At 45.7% G+C, this 16,854-nt stretch overlaps 1 protein-coding gene across 5 annotated transcripts in view; it reads right to left on the bottom strand.

The window, feature by feature from the left end:
- The window catches only part of mical1 (microtubule associated monooxygenase, calponin and LIM domain containing 1), a 91,799-nt gene that overhangs the window by 44,550 nt on the left and 30,395 nt on the right, over nt 1-16,854 (bottom strand). For all 5 annotated transcript variants that reach the window (XM_048553484.2, XM_048553483.2, XM_048553482.2 and 2 more), the window contains 5 exons: nt 12,949-13,049; nt 10,897-11,154; nt 5,561-5,676; nt 2,459-2,585; nt 1,051-1,132 (listed from right to left, as the gene is read on the bottom strand). In XM_048553484.2, the coding sequence (XP_048409441.1) occupies nt 1,051-1,132; nt 2,459-2,585; nt 5,561-5,676; nt 10,897-11,154; nt 12,949-13,049 (684 nt within the window). The remainder of the gene's footprint in view (nt 1-1,050; nt 1,133-2,458; nt 2,586-5,560; nt 5,677-10,896; nt 11,155-12,948; nt 13,050-16,854) is intronic.

Below are 16,854 nucleotides of genomic sequence, written 5' to 3'. Positions count from 1 at the left end.
GCTGAGTGCAGCTGTATTCCTCACTGGGGTACATACAGTATAAAGCAAGCCCTACAGTGTAACTGAATGTGGGACCAAGGGGCTATTCTGTAAATTCTGCTCCAGCTTTTGGTAAGATCATGGTTGATTGGATTATGGTCTCAACTCCACTTTCCTGTCTGCCCCCACAACCCCCCTTCCTCACAGCCCTCATTTATCAAACAACTATTGAACCTAGTCTCTTATAAATTCAAGGACCCAGCTTCCAGTGCTTTCTGTGGAAGAAAATGTCACATACCAACTGAAATAACAGTATAGAGGCCAGTATCCCATCTCCAAGGTCACCCTTTATTGACTTGTACACTGGCTATGGCCAACCAGCTCAGAGTCAATCCCATCAGCTAAGGAGATTCTACATCGCCTGTTTACATTGTACAAGCCAAGGCATTTCTGATTTGCCCGGGTTAACAACACCAATCAGGCACCTCGCAGTCAACAAGATCCAGCTGGCTCCAATCATTAACGCCCCTCAAAGGAATGAAAATCACCTCAACTCCGACTTTAAAGGGAAAATCTCTTACTCTTAAACTGCGTCCGTTAGTTCTGGTCTCCCTTAGAAAACAAAAGCCATCCTGCTTGGCATCCACCATGGCAGGTTGCCTTTTCTATGCTGTGATAAGATCAGCTCTCATTCTTTTAAACTTGTAGATCTAACCTGTTCAAATTTTCCTCATAAACCCCCGTCCCAGAGATGAGAAACTCCCTGAGAAAAATAACAGTATGATTTCGGAGGGTGGTAAATAATGAGTCTGACAGGTGACTGCGGAAATGCAGGGAAAATCAGCCGCGTCACCTGCTCCTGGGAATTACTCCATGACTATCTCTGGAAAAGAAGCACAGGGCTAGGCGTTGCCTAGATATCTTTTATGACAGAACAACATATCAAGATGGACTGTCAAAGGTCAGGTGTAATAAAATGTCAGGAAGAAGAATACAATTTTTTAAACAAAAGGGAAGGAATTTGACCATTTTGAAACATTCCGTTTGAAATGGTTTCACTTTGTGCCTTACCACTGCGTAGCATTTTCCCCTTTGTCTGGCTGGTATCCTTCTCTGTAGCTGAGCTCCTTCCTGCATCATACAGGTGCTGTACCTTAAGTAAAGTGGACAGATTAATTAACAAATTATTCAGTGTCTTGGGTGTGACATAATTGAATGGTCACATCCCAAAATGTGTCCCCTTCTGTAGGTAACACCGTGTGGAGCTGGAGAAACACAGCGGGCCAGGCAGCATCAGAGGAGCAGGAAAGTTAATGTTTCGGTTCGGGACCCTTCTTCAGAAATCCTGACCCCAAACGTCAACTTTCCTACTCCTCTGATGTTGCCTGGCCTGCTGTGTTCCTCCAGCTCCACACTGTGTTATCTCTGACTACAGCATCTGCAGTGCTTACTAGCCCGTCTGTAGATGCTGCCTGATCTGGGATGTCTTAATGGTACAAGCCCTTGACTTGCTATCAGTCCTGAACATTAGTTATTATTTCACAAGCCTGCAGCCCATCCTTACAAATAATATATTAACAGCAGATGCACGACAATACGGACATCTGGGGCCAGGTTTAAGGTCACCGAACCAGGCTATTGTATCACACCAAGTTGGGGAGAAGCTGAGTTATAGACTAACTGCAATGGAACACCACAGTAAACAAATAAAAAATCACAAGCTGCATGGCAGCTCCCCATGAACAGAAACGTCACTGCCGCTCTCATAGCGCTTTGCTGCTTTTACAGCAGCACTGTAGCTTTCCCTTATTGGGTGAGAGTCTCCCTGGAATACACACCATCAGCAACCCGCAGACCAATTGTCTGTGGATAGCAGTAACCCTTGAAAGCCCAAATGTTAATGTCCCTCCCTTGACTTCTTTTTGGCCCATTCCAAAGGACAGTAGACGTGACAATGCGGATCCAATCAGATGAGATAAAGAACTCATCGTTATGCCACTTTTTAAACTTACAGTCATAAGGATGAAAGAAGTAACAACAAGCAATACGATGCTCAAGAGGGACATTCCATGGGGAAACACCAGTTTAAAAAAACACAGCAATCCTTGGAAATGAATAGCGCGTACTGGAGCTCCATTTCTAAACACACGAGAACCAAGATAGGTCATTCACCAGGCTGACTAGTTTATCTTTGAGTAGATCAGCCCCACCATTCAGTGCAAGCACTGTATCTCTTGAACCCCTTACAGTACACAAACATACAGATCTCAATTAGGAATGCATTCCTCAACTGAGCATCCACAGCCCTTTTCAGAAAGAGAATTCTAAAGATTCAGAAACCTCCAAGTGAGAGGAATGTCCTCAGTTGCAAATAGATGGTTCCCCTTCACCCGAGAATCACAAGCCAAAGATGCCTCTGGTCCATTACCGACCCCGTGTAATTGATGAACATTGTCAGAGCATGCTGCAAGGCACATACCTGGTTAGGTTTGAAGTAGCTGAGGTTGAGGTTGGGATAGCGGGTAAGTGGGTCAATACTGTACTGATTAAAGTTCTTGTTTGTGTTTTGAGGTGTGGTCTGTGACAGCAGCTGGTAGATACTCTCCCTGGAGAAGGACACACAATAAGATTACACCTCACACAGGAGACAATATTTACCGGATTTAACACGCTGCATAATAGAGGGTATGAGATGAGAATTCTTTTATTCTTTCATAGAGTATGCATTTTGCCGGTAAGTCCAGCACTTGTTGCCCGTTCCCTACTGCCTTTGAATGGAGTGACTGGCTCGGCCTTGACAGCAGGCAGTTCAGAGTCAACCGCATCGCTGTGGGCCTGGAGTCACATGTATCAGATGGGTAAAGATGGGGAGGTTTCCTTCCCTAAAGAAAGTTAATAAACCAGAGGATTTTAAAAACAATCAATTTTAGTTCCACAAGATTACTGAAACTAGCTTTACAATTCCAGATTTATGAATAAAATGTTATATGACATGGCAGAATTTTGATCCTTGTCCCCAGAGAATTAACCTGGTCCTCCTACAGACACACCATTGCTTGATCATCTTTGAAATGTAACTTAAAACCACATGAGATTAAATGGAGCAAGGTATTGTGACAAAACACGGCCATCTGTATTTGAATTTGACAGTCAAATAGCCATTTCTCATTAGGTCTTCTTATCCAGGCTTGATAGACAGCAATAACACTGCCTCATTTCCTTAGTGGTGCTGACACAGTGACTCTGCAGTCCACATTTCCGAAACCTGAGATCTTATCTGGTGTCAATGCAACTGGTGCAATTTGACCTGGCTAATCATTAGGGACGATTATCTGCTCAGAATCACATGGCAATTTGTGGAGCTCACTACACTCAAATTCAATTTATTGGCTGTAAAGTGCTTTGACATGTCTTGAGATTGTGTAAGGCGCTATATCAATGCAAGCTTTTCTTATCCATTCATCAAGACCTCAGAAGCCATGGCATTGTCTCTCTGTCTGGGTCAGTAGTTACTGATATTACACAATGATTTTCCAATGGCATTTCATTTCTTCCACAACTACATATTCACTGCCTGGTTCCATAAACAGTGCTCTCAGCACCTCACCCAGGAGGTGACCACTTTTTATGATTATAAGGGAGTTAGACAAAGGGACATAATATCCACTAAAGCAGTCAAAAGGTGATTATTGGAACGTATATAATCAAAGAATCAGATGTAGACTGGGGGGCTGGAGCAGAGCACCTTTCTTGTTATTCATTCATAGGATATTGCATCGCTGACTAGACTGGCATTTACGGCCCATCCCTAGTTGCCACTGGGATGGTGGCAGTGAGCTGCCTTCTTAAATGGCTGCAGTTGATAGGTAGAAAAAGACAGCGATGTGTGAGGACACCATCACTTGCAAAATCCTTTGGTGTTGGTGAATCTTTGTTCTGGGACCTCCTCCCTAAAATTACTGTGGGTGCCTCTACACTTGCAGCAGTTCCGGAAGACATACAATTTTGTGAACTGTACTGAGATGCACGAGATAGCCCAAGCCTAACTCGCCCAACATTCACCAACACCATGTTGAATGGAGAGCTCAGGAGCGCAGTTTCTTTGAACATCTGTTCACAGAATGTGGACAATGCTGGTTGGGCTAGCATTTATTGTCCAACTCGAACTGGAGGGGTTGGTGGTGAGCTGCCTCCTGGAACTGTTGCAGCCTCTGGGGTTTGGAACATTCACAATGCACGCGATGATATTCCTGTCCATCAGCTGCCACTGATGGAAGAGTCAGCAGCTTTGTAAGGTGTTGCCAAAGAAACATTGTGAGCTGCTTCAATGCATTCTGTAAATGGTGTGTCCTGCTGGCACTGCATATTGATGGTAAAGGTAGAAGGATGTTAAAGGTGGTGAATTGAACTACTAATCAAGTGAGCTGCTGTGTCCTGAATGGTGTCAAGTGTCTTGAATTTTTTAGGGGCTGCACTCATCCAGGAAAGTGTAAAGCATTCCATTGCACTCCCGATTTGGTTGGCACCACATCCACAAGCATTCACTCCCTCCACCACCGACACTGTGTACTATCTCCAAGATGCCCTGCAGAACTTCATCTACGATCCTCAGACAGCACCTTCCAAACCCATGACTACTCTGATCTATAAGGACAAGGGCAGCAGATACATGGGAACACCACCACCTGCAAGCTCCCCCCAACCCCCTGAGTCGCTCAACTTCCTGACTTGGAAATATGTTGACGTTGACACTAGGTGACAATCCTGGAACTCCCCCTCTCAAGACATTGTGGGTCAACTTACAGCACATAGACTGCAGCAGTTCAAAAACTCAACTCACCACTACCTTCTCAAGGGCTTCGAGGAATGAGCAATAAACACTGGCCAGCCAGTGCCACACACATCCTGTAAGTGAATAAAAGAAACTTGTGTCTTTTAGATGGATTCAGAGATAGTCGGAACTGCCGATACTGGAGAATCTGAGATAACAAGGTGTAGAGCTGGATGAACACAGCAGGCCAAGCAGCATCAGAGGAGCAGGAAGGCTGACGTTTCGGGCCTCGACCGTTCCACAAGGCCCGAAACATCAGCCTTCCTGCTCCTCTGATGCTGCCTGGCCTGCTGTGTTCATCCAGCTCTACACCTTGTTATCCCTTACAGATGATTGACAGGTTTTGAGGAGTCAGGTGGTGAGTTACTCACCACAGGATTCCTAGCTTCTAACCCGCTCTTGCAGCCAAAATATTAATATCGCTAGTCCAGTTCTGTTCTTAGTCAGTCTCCCAGGATATTGATAGCAGTGGATTCAGTGATGGTAATGGCCATTGTATGTTAATGGGCAATGGTTAGATTGTCTCTCGGAGTCTGCTCGATTTCTCCTCCCACCAAACATACAGACACTAAGATCATCTGAGCCTTGAGTTGAGCCTAGTCTACGTGCCCATCCAGGTGCATTTCTTCATTCACAATGTGCAAGAAATTCCACACTTTTAAGAAAAACAACCATGGTCTGCGCAACGAAATATTAGGTAGAATGAAAAGCACATGAGCGACAATATATCCAAAGCTGTTTCATTCCTACCTCTCAGCCAGGATCTCCAGAGGGGGAATTCCCATACTCCACTTGCGTACTAACCATGCAGCATCAAAAGCCGCAAGGAATCCACGTGCAATGCCAGTCCCTAATGGCCAGAAGGGCTGAAAATAAAAGAGTTGCAGGAACATGTGGTAATTCATTCATTTACATTCTGCAACTTGTGTGTTCACCTTGTTATGGTAAATGACATACTAGAGAAAGATCATGAATAAGGCAGCACAGTGGCTCAGCGATTAGCACTACTGCCTCACAGCACTAGGGGCCTGGGTTCGATTCCACCCTAGGGTGGCCGTCTGTCTGTGTGGGGTCTGCACGTTCTCCCCGTGTCTATGTGGCTTTCCTCCGGGTGCTCCGGTTTCCTCCCACAGTCCAAAGATGTGCAGGCTAGATGGAGTCACCATGCTAAATTGCCCATAGTGTCCAGGGATGTGCAGGTTCAGTGGATTAGCCATAGGAAATTCAGGATTGCTGGGATAGGATGGACTTGATGGGTCAAATAGTGTCCTTCTGCACTATTAGGATTCTAATAAAGGCTTTAAAAAGTGCTATTGTTAGCTTGGCTCAGGTCACTTTGTGGACGCGAACGAGATGAAAGTATGTTGCCTCCTGGGTGCCAGGGTCCGTGATGTTTCGGATCATGTCTTCAAGATCCTTAAGGGGGAGGGTGAGTAACCAGCAGTCATGGTACACATCGGTAACAATGACATTGGTAGAAAAAGGGCTGAGAATGTGAAAAACAAGTTGTTCAACCTCTCTCGTGAGGTTGGAAGCTGAAGTCCAGGGCAAACATGGTAGTTATCTCTGGATTACTACTACTGCCACGTGATAAACGAGGTAAGAAATAGGCAGAGAATGCAGCTAAACACGTGGCTACCGGGCTGCTGTAGGAGAGAGGGCTTCCATTATATGGATAATTGGAGCACATTCTGAGGAAGGTGGGACCTGTACAGTAAGGACGGGTTGCACCTGAACCAGAAGGGCACAAATATCCTGGGAGGGAGGTTTGCTAGAGCTGTACGGGATGGTTTAAACTAGATTGGCAGGGGGTGGAGAACTGGATCGGTAATTCAGAAGATGGGGTATTTGGCCTTCCAACAAACACAACAGGGAGTGAGGTGGTTTATAAAGAAATGCAGTCGATGGGCCATGATTGCAGACACTGAGATGGTTTGAGGTGTGTATACTTCAATGCAACAAGTATCAGAAATAAAGCAGATGAACTTACAGCATGGGTCGGTAATTGGAACTACGATGTTGTGGCCATTACAGGAACTTGGGTAACTCAGGGAGCGGAATGAACGTTGGAAGTTCTGGGATTTAGATACTTTAAAAGAAATAGGGAGGGTGGTAATAGAGGTGGGGGAGTGGCATTGTTAGTCAGGGTTAGTATTGCAGTTACTAAAAGGCAGTTCGAGAATGTTAGGTATACAGAGTCAGTTTGGGTTGAGATCAGGAACAAGAAAGGAGCAGTCACTTTATTGGGGTTTTTTTTACAGACCCCCTAATAGTTGCAGAGAAGTAGAGGAGTGGATTGGGAGGCAGATACTAGAAAGGTGCAGAAGTCACAGAGTTGTAGTCATGGGTGACTTCAACTTTCCAAATATTGATTGGAAACATTTTAGTTGTAATAGCTTAAATGGAGCAGGAAGGATTCCTGACACATTTACATAGATAGACCAACATGAGGAGAGGCAACTTGGATTTGGTGCTTGGCAATGAACCGGGCCAAGTGTTAGACCTGTTGGTAGGACAGCATTTTGGTGGTAATGATCATAACTCTGTTTCTTTAAGGATAGTCATGAATAAGGACAGGTGCATACAGCAGGATAAGGTTTATAATTGGGGAAAGGGTAATTACAATACTGTTAGGCAAGGACTGGGTAACATAAATAGAGAACAGATGCTGTCAGGGAAGAGCACCACAGAAATGTGGAGACTGTTTAAGGGATGTATACTGTGTGTGCTCGATATGTTTGTCCCTAGCAGACAGGAAAGATTTGGTTGAGTGAGGGAGCCTTGGTTCTCGAGAGAGGTGGAACGACTGGTTAAGAGGAAGAAGGAGGCTTATGTAAGGTTTAGGAAACAAGGAACGGAAAAGGCTCTAGAAGGGTACAAGTTATCCAGGAAGGAGCTGAAGAAAGGGATTAGGAGAGCTATAAGAGGGCATGAGAAAACTTTGGCAGATAGGATCAAGGAAAACCCCAAGCCTTTTTACACTGTGCAGAATAAGAGAATGACCAGAAAAAGGATAGGGTCGATCAAGGATTGTAAAGGGAATTTGTGCATAGAGCCTAAAGAGAAAGGGGAGGTCCTTAATGAACACTATTCTTCAGTATTCACAACTGAGAGGGACCTAGTCGTAGAGGAGGACAGAGTGAAACAGGTTGGTTGGCTAGAGGAGGTTGATGTTAGTAAGGAAGATGTGCTAGGAATTCTGAGGAAGTTGAAGATAGATAAGGCCCCCGAGCCTGATGGGATTTATCCAAGGATTCTATGGGAAGCTAGGGAAGAGATCGCAGGGCCTTTGGTGATGATCTTTTCATCTTCACTGTCCACAGGTATAGTGCCGGAAGATTGGAAAGAGGCAAACGTCATTCCCTTGTTCAAAAAAGGGAACAGAGATAAACCCAGAAATTACATACCAGTTAGTCTTACGTCAGTGGTGGGAAAATTATTGGAAAGGGCTCTGAGGGACAGGATTTATGATCACTTGGAAAGGCACAGTTTGATTCGTGATAGTCAGCATGGATTTGTGAAGGGTAGATCATGCCTCACAAACCTTATTGAATTCTTTGAAGAGGTGACCAAACACGTGGATGAAGGTAGAGCAGTAGATGTGGTATACATGGATTTAAGTAAGGCGCTTGATAAGGTTCCCCATGGTAGGGTCATGCAGAAGGGAAGGAGGCATGGGGTAGGGGGAAATGTGGCAGATTTAATTCAGAATTGGCTGACCCTTAGAAGACAAAGGGTGGTAGTGAATGGAAAATATTCAACATGGTGCTCAGTTATGGGTGGTTTACCACAAGGATCTGTTCTGGGTCCTCTTCTATTTGTGATTTTTGTAAATGATTTGGATGAAGGAGTGGAAGGGTAGATTAGCAAGTTCGCAGACGACACGAAGGTGGGTCACTTTGTGGGCAGTGCGACAAGCTGGTCTAGGTTACAGCGGGACATTGATAGAACACAGTGTTGGGCTGAGAAGTGGCAGATGGAGTTTAACCCTGAAAAGTGTGAAGTGATTCATTTTGGAAGGACAAACTTGAAAGCAGAATACAGGGATAACGGAAAGCTTCTTGGCAGTGTGGAGGAGCAGAGGGATCTTGGGGTTCATGTTCACAGTTCCCTGAACGCTGCCACCTAGGTGGATAGAGTTGTTGAGAAGATGTATGGTGTGTTAGCTTTCATTAATAGAGGGATTGAGTTTAAGAGCTGTGAAGTTATGCTCCAGCTGTACAAAACTCTGGTTCAGCCGCATGTGGAGTATTGTGTCCAGTTCTGGTCACCTCATTACAGGAGAGACATGGAAGTGTTAGGAAAGCTGCAGAGGAGGTTTACCAAGATGTTGCCTGGAATGGAGGGAAGGTCTTACAAGGAAAGGTTGAGAGAGCTAGCCTTTTCTCTTTAGAACAACGAAGGATGAGAGGTGACTTGATAGAGGTGTACAAAATGATCAGAGGTACAGATAGAGTAAACAGCCAGAGACTTTTTCCTTGGGTGGAGGTAGCTTTTACAAGGGGATGCAGTTTTAAAGTGAAAGGAGGTAGATTTCAGGGAGGCGTCAGAGGTAGGTTCTTTACTCAGAGAGTGGTCGGGACGTGGAATGCATTGCCGGAGAGGGTAGTGGAGATGGCCTCATTAGGGGCATTTAAGCGGCTATTAGATAGGCATATGGCTGATAGTATAAGGTAGGGGTGGAGGTTAGAAAGAACATAGGTTTCGGGTAAAAGTTCAGCACAACATCATGGGCTGAAGGGCCTGCACTGTGCTGTACTGTTCTATGTTCTAATAAGGAATCACCAATATCTCACTGACTCTGCTTTGTCCACCCGCTATCCCAAGTAAGACACTTTCAGAAAAGGGAAGTGGAGAGCTGTTTCAACTTGCAGACAAAGTTTACTAATGCAGTGAAGACCCCACCTACAAAATCAAAGCGCAAGGTGGGGTGTGGTTAGGCAAGGTGGCAAGAAGGCATGTTTACCTCTGTAGGCTAAACCTGCCAGGAAGCTTATCCTGGGCCTACAGATAGCTGATTTTCAAATGGCCTGTCGCAGCAGGAATGCAAGTGTGTGTTGGTGCCCATTTGTAGAACCATTAGCTTGTCCAGTACAGTACAGTCGGTTCTGATTTAACGCGATAGTTCTGTTCTGGCGTTATAAGGAAATTGCTCAATTGTGACGCCTTTTAAACTAAAGGGGCCAGAATTACATTGTAGCCAATACAGGTAAGGAAAGTTCACGTTCTACAAATAGCCATCTAAAGCCCATTCGTGCTGAAGAAACACGCATTGTAGGAGAACTGACTGTATGATGTTTCGGCTGATCTTGAGGTTTCGAAAGGGAACAGAGGAGTAATACTAGGCTGATTGCTTACTTTACAAGGTGGGACAAAAGAGTTGATGTTATTTCAGAGCAGCGTAGAATTAAGATGTATTTCACTGAAGTCTTTTATGATAATGAAGAGAATCAATGATTTTTGAGTCGACATTTTGTTCATTTTAGATCGACTGGGCAGGAGAAAGTGGTACAAGTTTCAATTGTCTGAGGCCAGATCCATGCAACAGCAGTGAAGCACAGGAACAAGCTGCTGGCTCATGTAGTCACCACCTCCTCAATTAAATTCTGTTCCCAAAGATGAGCGTCAAAGAAAAAATTTCCTCAAACTGTTGCTTGTTTTGATTTGGATTTTTGATCCTTCTGAAAGGTCGAGTGCAGGGGTCTGAGGATCATATATTACAAAGCATATGGTATCAAGCATTAGACTTCTACTGGATGGAACAGCCCGTGATGTTTGCCCTCAAATGCTGATATGGGGTGGCAGAAGGCAACTGGCCCAAATGAAACAACAGCCCAGCAAAGACTAAATTCCTTCTGAACAACAGAGACAGAGCCATTGTAAACCCAGGCCCTGTTTAGAACATGGGAGATTGTAACGGCATGCAGTCAGCCCAAAGGTGCCATGTCTGGTCAGTCTGTCTGCAAGGATTGATCCCTGTAGACAGATCGACACCAATGGATAGACCAGCCCCCGTGGGTACACCAATCCTAACGGATGGTCCCCAATATAAACAAACATTGTTTTTGTAACAAGCAAACACTCACCTCCACCAGGCAGTCTCCCACCAGGGCGACCAGTAACCGGTGTCCATGCCGTTCCTTCACCAGCGCGGCATTCTCTGACCGGTACATGCAGGTGAAATCAAACATGGCCACATCCGGCTCCCCGCGGTGATTCTTGGCAAATTCCAGATGGGGAAGCTGGTACTTGGTGGCGAAGTTGGCAGCTTCCCGAGCGTAGGAGAGGAGGGATTCCAAATGGACATTCTGCGGAGACAGCAGGGAATCTGCGTCTTGCTGGTCCTGTCAAAGTGAGGTCGGGGGGCATGTTATTCCATTAAATCACCCAAAATGCAGCAATGGGAGGGAAGCAAGAGCTGTAGCAGATAGCTTGGTGGAGAGGTGGCTCTCTGTGAACTCTGTACTGAACCAGACACATCAGTCTCAGTGGGATGATACCATTGTCCTCAGTCTCTTTGGTTATCTGGCAAGAGGAAAATGACCCAGCCTGCCTCTTCCTCTGTTGGCAGCGAGCATCGATATTGAGCAAAGAGAAGATTGTGCAGGGGTTCCATTGGTGAAACACTCATTGCCTGGTTTGGTACAGTAATACCTCTGCCAAAGTCTCTGGTGCCATGACTAAGAGTTGGCATCATCAATAGAGGCCTGGGGAAGCATCTGTCCATGGATGGCCCTCTTCAGTGACATCATGGCACAGACTAGATGCCACTGAGGAGGGCAGCAGACGCCACCAATCTATTCCAGGAATCCCATCGACTCAATGAGCATCCCCTTTTGAACTGCGTGAGTTAATCCCGGGATTTACTCAGAGACGATTGAAACAGGCCGGTGTTGACCAATTCCAGTTAGTGGCTGACCACAGTCTAAACTCAGGTATGCCATTAACATGAGATGCTGGGTAAGAGTTCAACCAAAGTTAGTCAGGATCTTGGAGACTGACTTATTGACAATTCCCAGGATCTCTGATACAAGTGACAGTGCTAGAGACTGGAGTCAAACAGTCATTCTCTGACTCAGAAGATTCCAAAGGGTTGGAGGGAATGCTAGAGGCTGCGTTGAGAGAGAAGAAATAAGTATGAAAAGAAAATTCTGAGGAGCATTCTAGGCTAATTGCTCTGATATTTTTCAACTTTAGTCTTATCCCTCCCAGTTGAACCTCTGCTCATAGCTGTTTTGATGTGGACGTGCCAGTTTTGGACTAGGGTGGACGAGGTCAGAAATCACAGAGCACCAGGTTATAGTCCAACATGTTTATATGAAAACGCAAGCAGGGGCTACGCTCCAAAAACTCGTGTTTTCAAATAAACCTGTTGGAGTATAACCTGGTGTCGTGTGATTTCTGACACTGCTGTTTTGGCATTGCTCCAATTGAAATGGCTAATATTGAAAGGATAGACGTCCCAAGATATGTCACCATTCAATCTAGATACCCCACTCGACGATAGTGAAAGGAACCATCAGTTCAGGTCAGAAGAAGCTGGTCAGGATTTCTGCTTCTAATTCACTGGACAGGTCATCACAGGTGAGGATGAAACAAAAACAAAGTTGTTGGAAAAGCTCAGCAGGTCTGGCAGCATCTGTGGAGGAGAAAACAGAGTTAATGGTCCGGTCCCGAAACGTTACCTCTGTTTTCTCCTCCGCAGATGCTGTCAGACCTGCTGAGCTTTTCCAACAACTTTGTTTTTGTTCCTGATTTACAGCGTCCGCAGTTCTTTTGGTTTTTATTCAGGTGAGGATGAAACTGGATATGGCCGATAGTGGACCCCAGGGTCAAACAACTCAGTGTGTTCTCGGTGCCAAGGCATGGCTATGTATAGTGAAGTAGGTACAGAGTCTGCAACATCACAAAACAATTGTTCTCAGTCAATAACTGAAATGGGCAACAGCAGCATGGCACACTGACTCTGTTGGGGCAAGGTAGAAATAGGCAGGCAATTCACCATCACCAGTTTGACACTGCTGGCTGAAAGAATCATTAGCTCCTGTATTACCATCTTACAGGGACATACTCTCAACTTTTGTGTGACATGTGCAGACCCTCAATGCAAAACACACATGAAAATAAATGGGCCTCACCTGATCAATGACTCCATACTTCAGCAGACTCTGTTTCCTTGCAGTCATCACAAAATAGTGAGTGTCATCCTTGTAGTAAACAATGTTTTCCAAGTCAATCCCTGAAGGCGAATGGAGGTAATTTAAAAACCACTCATGGCGCACGCTAGTTAATGTGGACAGGGGCCAGCTTAATTTGAATTTCTTTCATATTTCAGACTAAAAACAGCTAAGTTTGGAAGACGTTGCTGCAGTTTTTCATCAAGTACACGGATGTGAGATTCCCATTCTTGGCTCTTACACGGAGAATGTTTCCGAATGTTGTCAATGGGTAAGCCTCTCCTACCCAGCCCGGCAATTGTCAAAGGGAAGCAGTTTTCTATTAGTTCCATACTCACAGCTTTGAGGCATTCACTTTCCCCATACCCCCTCAACCGCTCCTTTAGATTACAGAAGAACTGGAGTGGGCAGTCTGTAGAATTCCAGTTTGTTTCTGCCATAATTCCCAAGCTCACTTTTGCTATGTATCTGAGACCCATGAGTAACGACAAGTTCTCCCTACCCTCCACACCCAGCCTCTGGGTCTTAGAGACTGTTGTACCATCTAAAACATCTGTAGCAGATGGAATGGGATGGATTTACCAATGTACCAAGCAAAGGTGAGAGTTTAATCCATCAGGGTTCTGGCTGGCGATGCTCGAGGAGTTTTCAGGTTTATGAGGATGGGGAATAGTGACAAATGTTCAGAGGGCAGGAAGGTTGGCAGAGGGTGGGTATTTAATGGGGCAGCGAGGGAAAGGGAGCTGTGATGTGGTGGGGGAAAGGGGTGATGTCATGTTGGGGGGGGTGAGGGGTGAGTGTGTGGGACATTTGAAATAGGCAATGGGGGGATGGGTATCATGTTTGGAGTGAGTGGTGGGTATCGCATTTTGGGAAGGAAGGGCAGGGATGGCATGGGACAGAAGGCGCGTTGAATGGGAAATGGTTGGGTGTTCCATTTGTGGGTGGAGGTGGTTAGGAAGAGCCGGTGCCATATGTTGGACGGTCGAAGTATTGGAAGAGTTTGGCAGCAGCTGATGCTAATTCAAACCCAAAGTCTCCTTTCATAGAGTCAGGCAACACAGAAATGGACCCTTTGGTCCAACTCATCCATACTTCCTCAAACTGATTAAGTCCCATTTGTCTGTTTCTGACCAATATCCCTCTAGACCTTCTCTATTCACATACCTGTCCAATCACTTCAATATTGTAACTCTATCTGCATCTACCACTTCCTGTAGCAGCTTGTTCCATATACGGACCACCCTCTCCAAGAAAATGTTGCCCTTCAGGGCCTTTTTAAATCTTTCCCCCTCCTCACAAAATTATGCTTTCTAGTTTTGAACTGCCCTACCCTAGTATAAAGATCTTTGCTGTTTACCTTATCCATGCCGCTCATGATTTTGTAAAACTCTATAAGGTCACCCCTCAACCTTCTACTTTCCAGTGAAACGAAGTCCCAGTCCATCCAGCCTCCTCTTATAATTCAAACCCTCCAGTTCTGGTAACAATTCTCTGCTTAGAAGCTGGAGTTGAAAATCTAGCATCACCAGCTTCCTTTCCTGTCAGGAAAGTCAGGATTTTGAGTGCGAGCAGCAGCGGAGGTAAGATGGACCTGCAAGACTGCAGCTAAGGTAAAGCAGTTTATTTGTAAAATTACTTAGCGGTAGCGGGCAGCGGTGTTTTTTCTCTTTCAGAGAAGGAGCGGGAGCAGCGGAGGAAGTGACGAGGACCAGAGGGGCAGCCGGGAAGGAAAGCAGTGAGTATATATATCAGCAAGGTGGCTAATTTCAGGGAGTTAGGATGGAAGCTGCAGAGCAGGACGAACAGGGTAGTGTTCTCTGGTTTACTACCGGTGCCACGAGATAGCGAGGCGAGGAACAGGGAGTGGGCGCAGCTGAACACGTGGCTACGCAGCTGGTGTAGGAGGGAGGGCTTCAGATATGTAGATAATTGCGATGCCTTCTGGGGAAGGTGGGACCTGTACAAGAAGGACGGGTTGCATCTGAACTGGAAGGGGACCAATGTCCTGGGTGGAAGGTTTGCTCGAGTAGTTCGAGAGGGTTTAAACTAGTATGGCAGGGGGGTGGGAACCTGAGCTGTATACCGGAGGTGAGAGTTGATGCAGGTGAGGCAGTAGCAAGAGGTAGACCAGCTAGTGGGAAGGATTTTCCTGGGAAGGAACCAAGGGATCGGTTAAAGTGTGTTTGCTTTAACGCAAGGAATATCAGGAATAAAAGTGATGAACTTAGAGCATGGATCAGTACCTGGTGCTATGATGTTGTCGCCATAACAGAGACATGGGTTTCTCATGGGCAGGAATGGTTGCTGGATGTTCCAGGGTTTAGAACATTTAAAAAGAATAGGGAGGGGGGAAAAAGAGGAGGGGGTGTAGCACTACTAATCAGAGAGGGGATCACAGCTACAGAAGCTTCCACTGTCGAGGAAGATCTGCCTACTGAGTCAGTATGGGTGGAAATTAGGAACAGCAAGGGAGTAGTCACCTCGTTAGGGGTTTACTACAGGCCCCCCAATAGCAGCAGGGAGATTGAAGAAAGCATAGGTCGACTGATTTTGGAAAAGTGTGGTCGCAGTAGGGTTGTTGTAATGGGTGACTTTAACTTTCCTAATATTGATTGGAACCTGCTTCGAGCAGAAGATTTGAATGGAGCTGTATTTGTAAGGTGTGTTCAGGAGGGTTTCCTAACGCAGTACGTTGACAGGCCGACGAGGGGAGAGGCCATTCTAGACTTGGTGCTCAGAAACGAGCCGGGGCAGGTATCAGATCTTGTGGTGGGAGAGCATTTTGGTGATAGTGACCATAACTGCCTCACATTCTACATAGCTATGGAGAAGAAGAGGATTAGGCAAAATGGGAGGATATTTAATTGGGGAAGAGGAAACTATGACGCGACTAGGCACGAGTTAGGAAGCATGGACTGGGAGCAATTGTTCCATGGTAAGGGAACTATGGACATGTGGAGACTGTTTAAGGAACAGTTGTTGCGAGTGATGAGTAAATATGTCCCTCTGAGACAGGCAAGAAGGGGTAAGATAAAGGAACCTTGGATGACGAGAGCGGTGGAGCTTCTTGTGAAAAGGAAGAAGGTAGCTTACATAAGATGGAGGAAGCTAGGGTCAAGTTCAGCTAGAGAGGATTCAGCTAGGCAGGCAAGGATGGAGCTCAAAAAAGGTCTGAGGAGAGCCAGGAGGGGGCACGAGAAAGGCTTGGCAGAAAGAATCAGGGAAAACACAAAGGCATTTTACACTTATGTGAGGAATAAGAGAATGGTCAAAGAAAGAGTAGGGCCGATCAGGGATAGCATAGGGAACTTGTGTGTGGAGTCTGAGGAGGTAGGGGAAGCCCTTAATGAGTTTTTTGCTTCTGTCTTTACGAAAGAAACAAACTTTGTTAGTGAATGAAACCTTTGAAGAGCAGGTGTGCATGCTGGAATGGATAGAGATAGACGAAGCTGATGTGCTGAAAATTTTGTCAAACATTAAGATTGACAAGTCGCCAGGCCCGGACCAGATTTGTCCTCGGCTGCTTTGGGAAGCGAGAAATGAAATTGCTTCGCCACTTGTGAAGATCTTTGCATCCTCGCTCTCCACTGGAGTCGTACCTGAGTACTGGAGAGAGGCAAATGTAATTCCTCTCTTCAAGAAAGGAAATAAGGAAATCCCTGGCAATTACAGACCAGTAAGTCTCACGTCTGTCGTCTGCAAGGTGTTAGAAAGGATTCTGAGGGATAGGATTTATGACCATCTGGAGGAGCATGGCTTGATCAAATACAGTCAACACGGCTTTGTGAGGGGTAGGTCATGCCTCACAAACCTTATTGAGTTCTTTGAGGATGTGACTAGAAAAGTTGATGAGGGTCGAGCTGT

Source organism: Stegostoma tigrinum, chromosome 21 (assembly GCF_030684315.1).
Source record: "Stegostoma tigrinum isolate sSteTig4 chromosome 21, sSteTig4.hap1, whole genome shotgun sequence".
Classification (NCBI taxonomy): domain Eukaryota; kingdom Metazoa; phylum Chordata; class Chondrichthyes; order Orectolobiformes; family Stegostomatidae; genus Stegostoma; species Stegostoma tigrinum.
The sequence above is the reverse complement of the archived record's forward strand: the minus strand, read 5'-3'. Positions and strand labels throughout refer to the sequence as shown.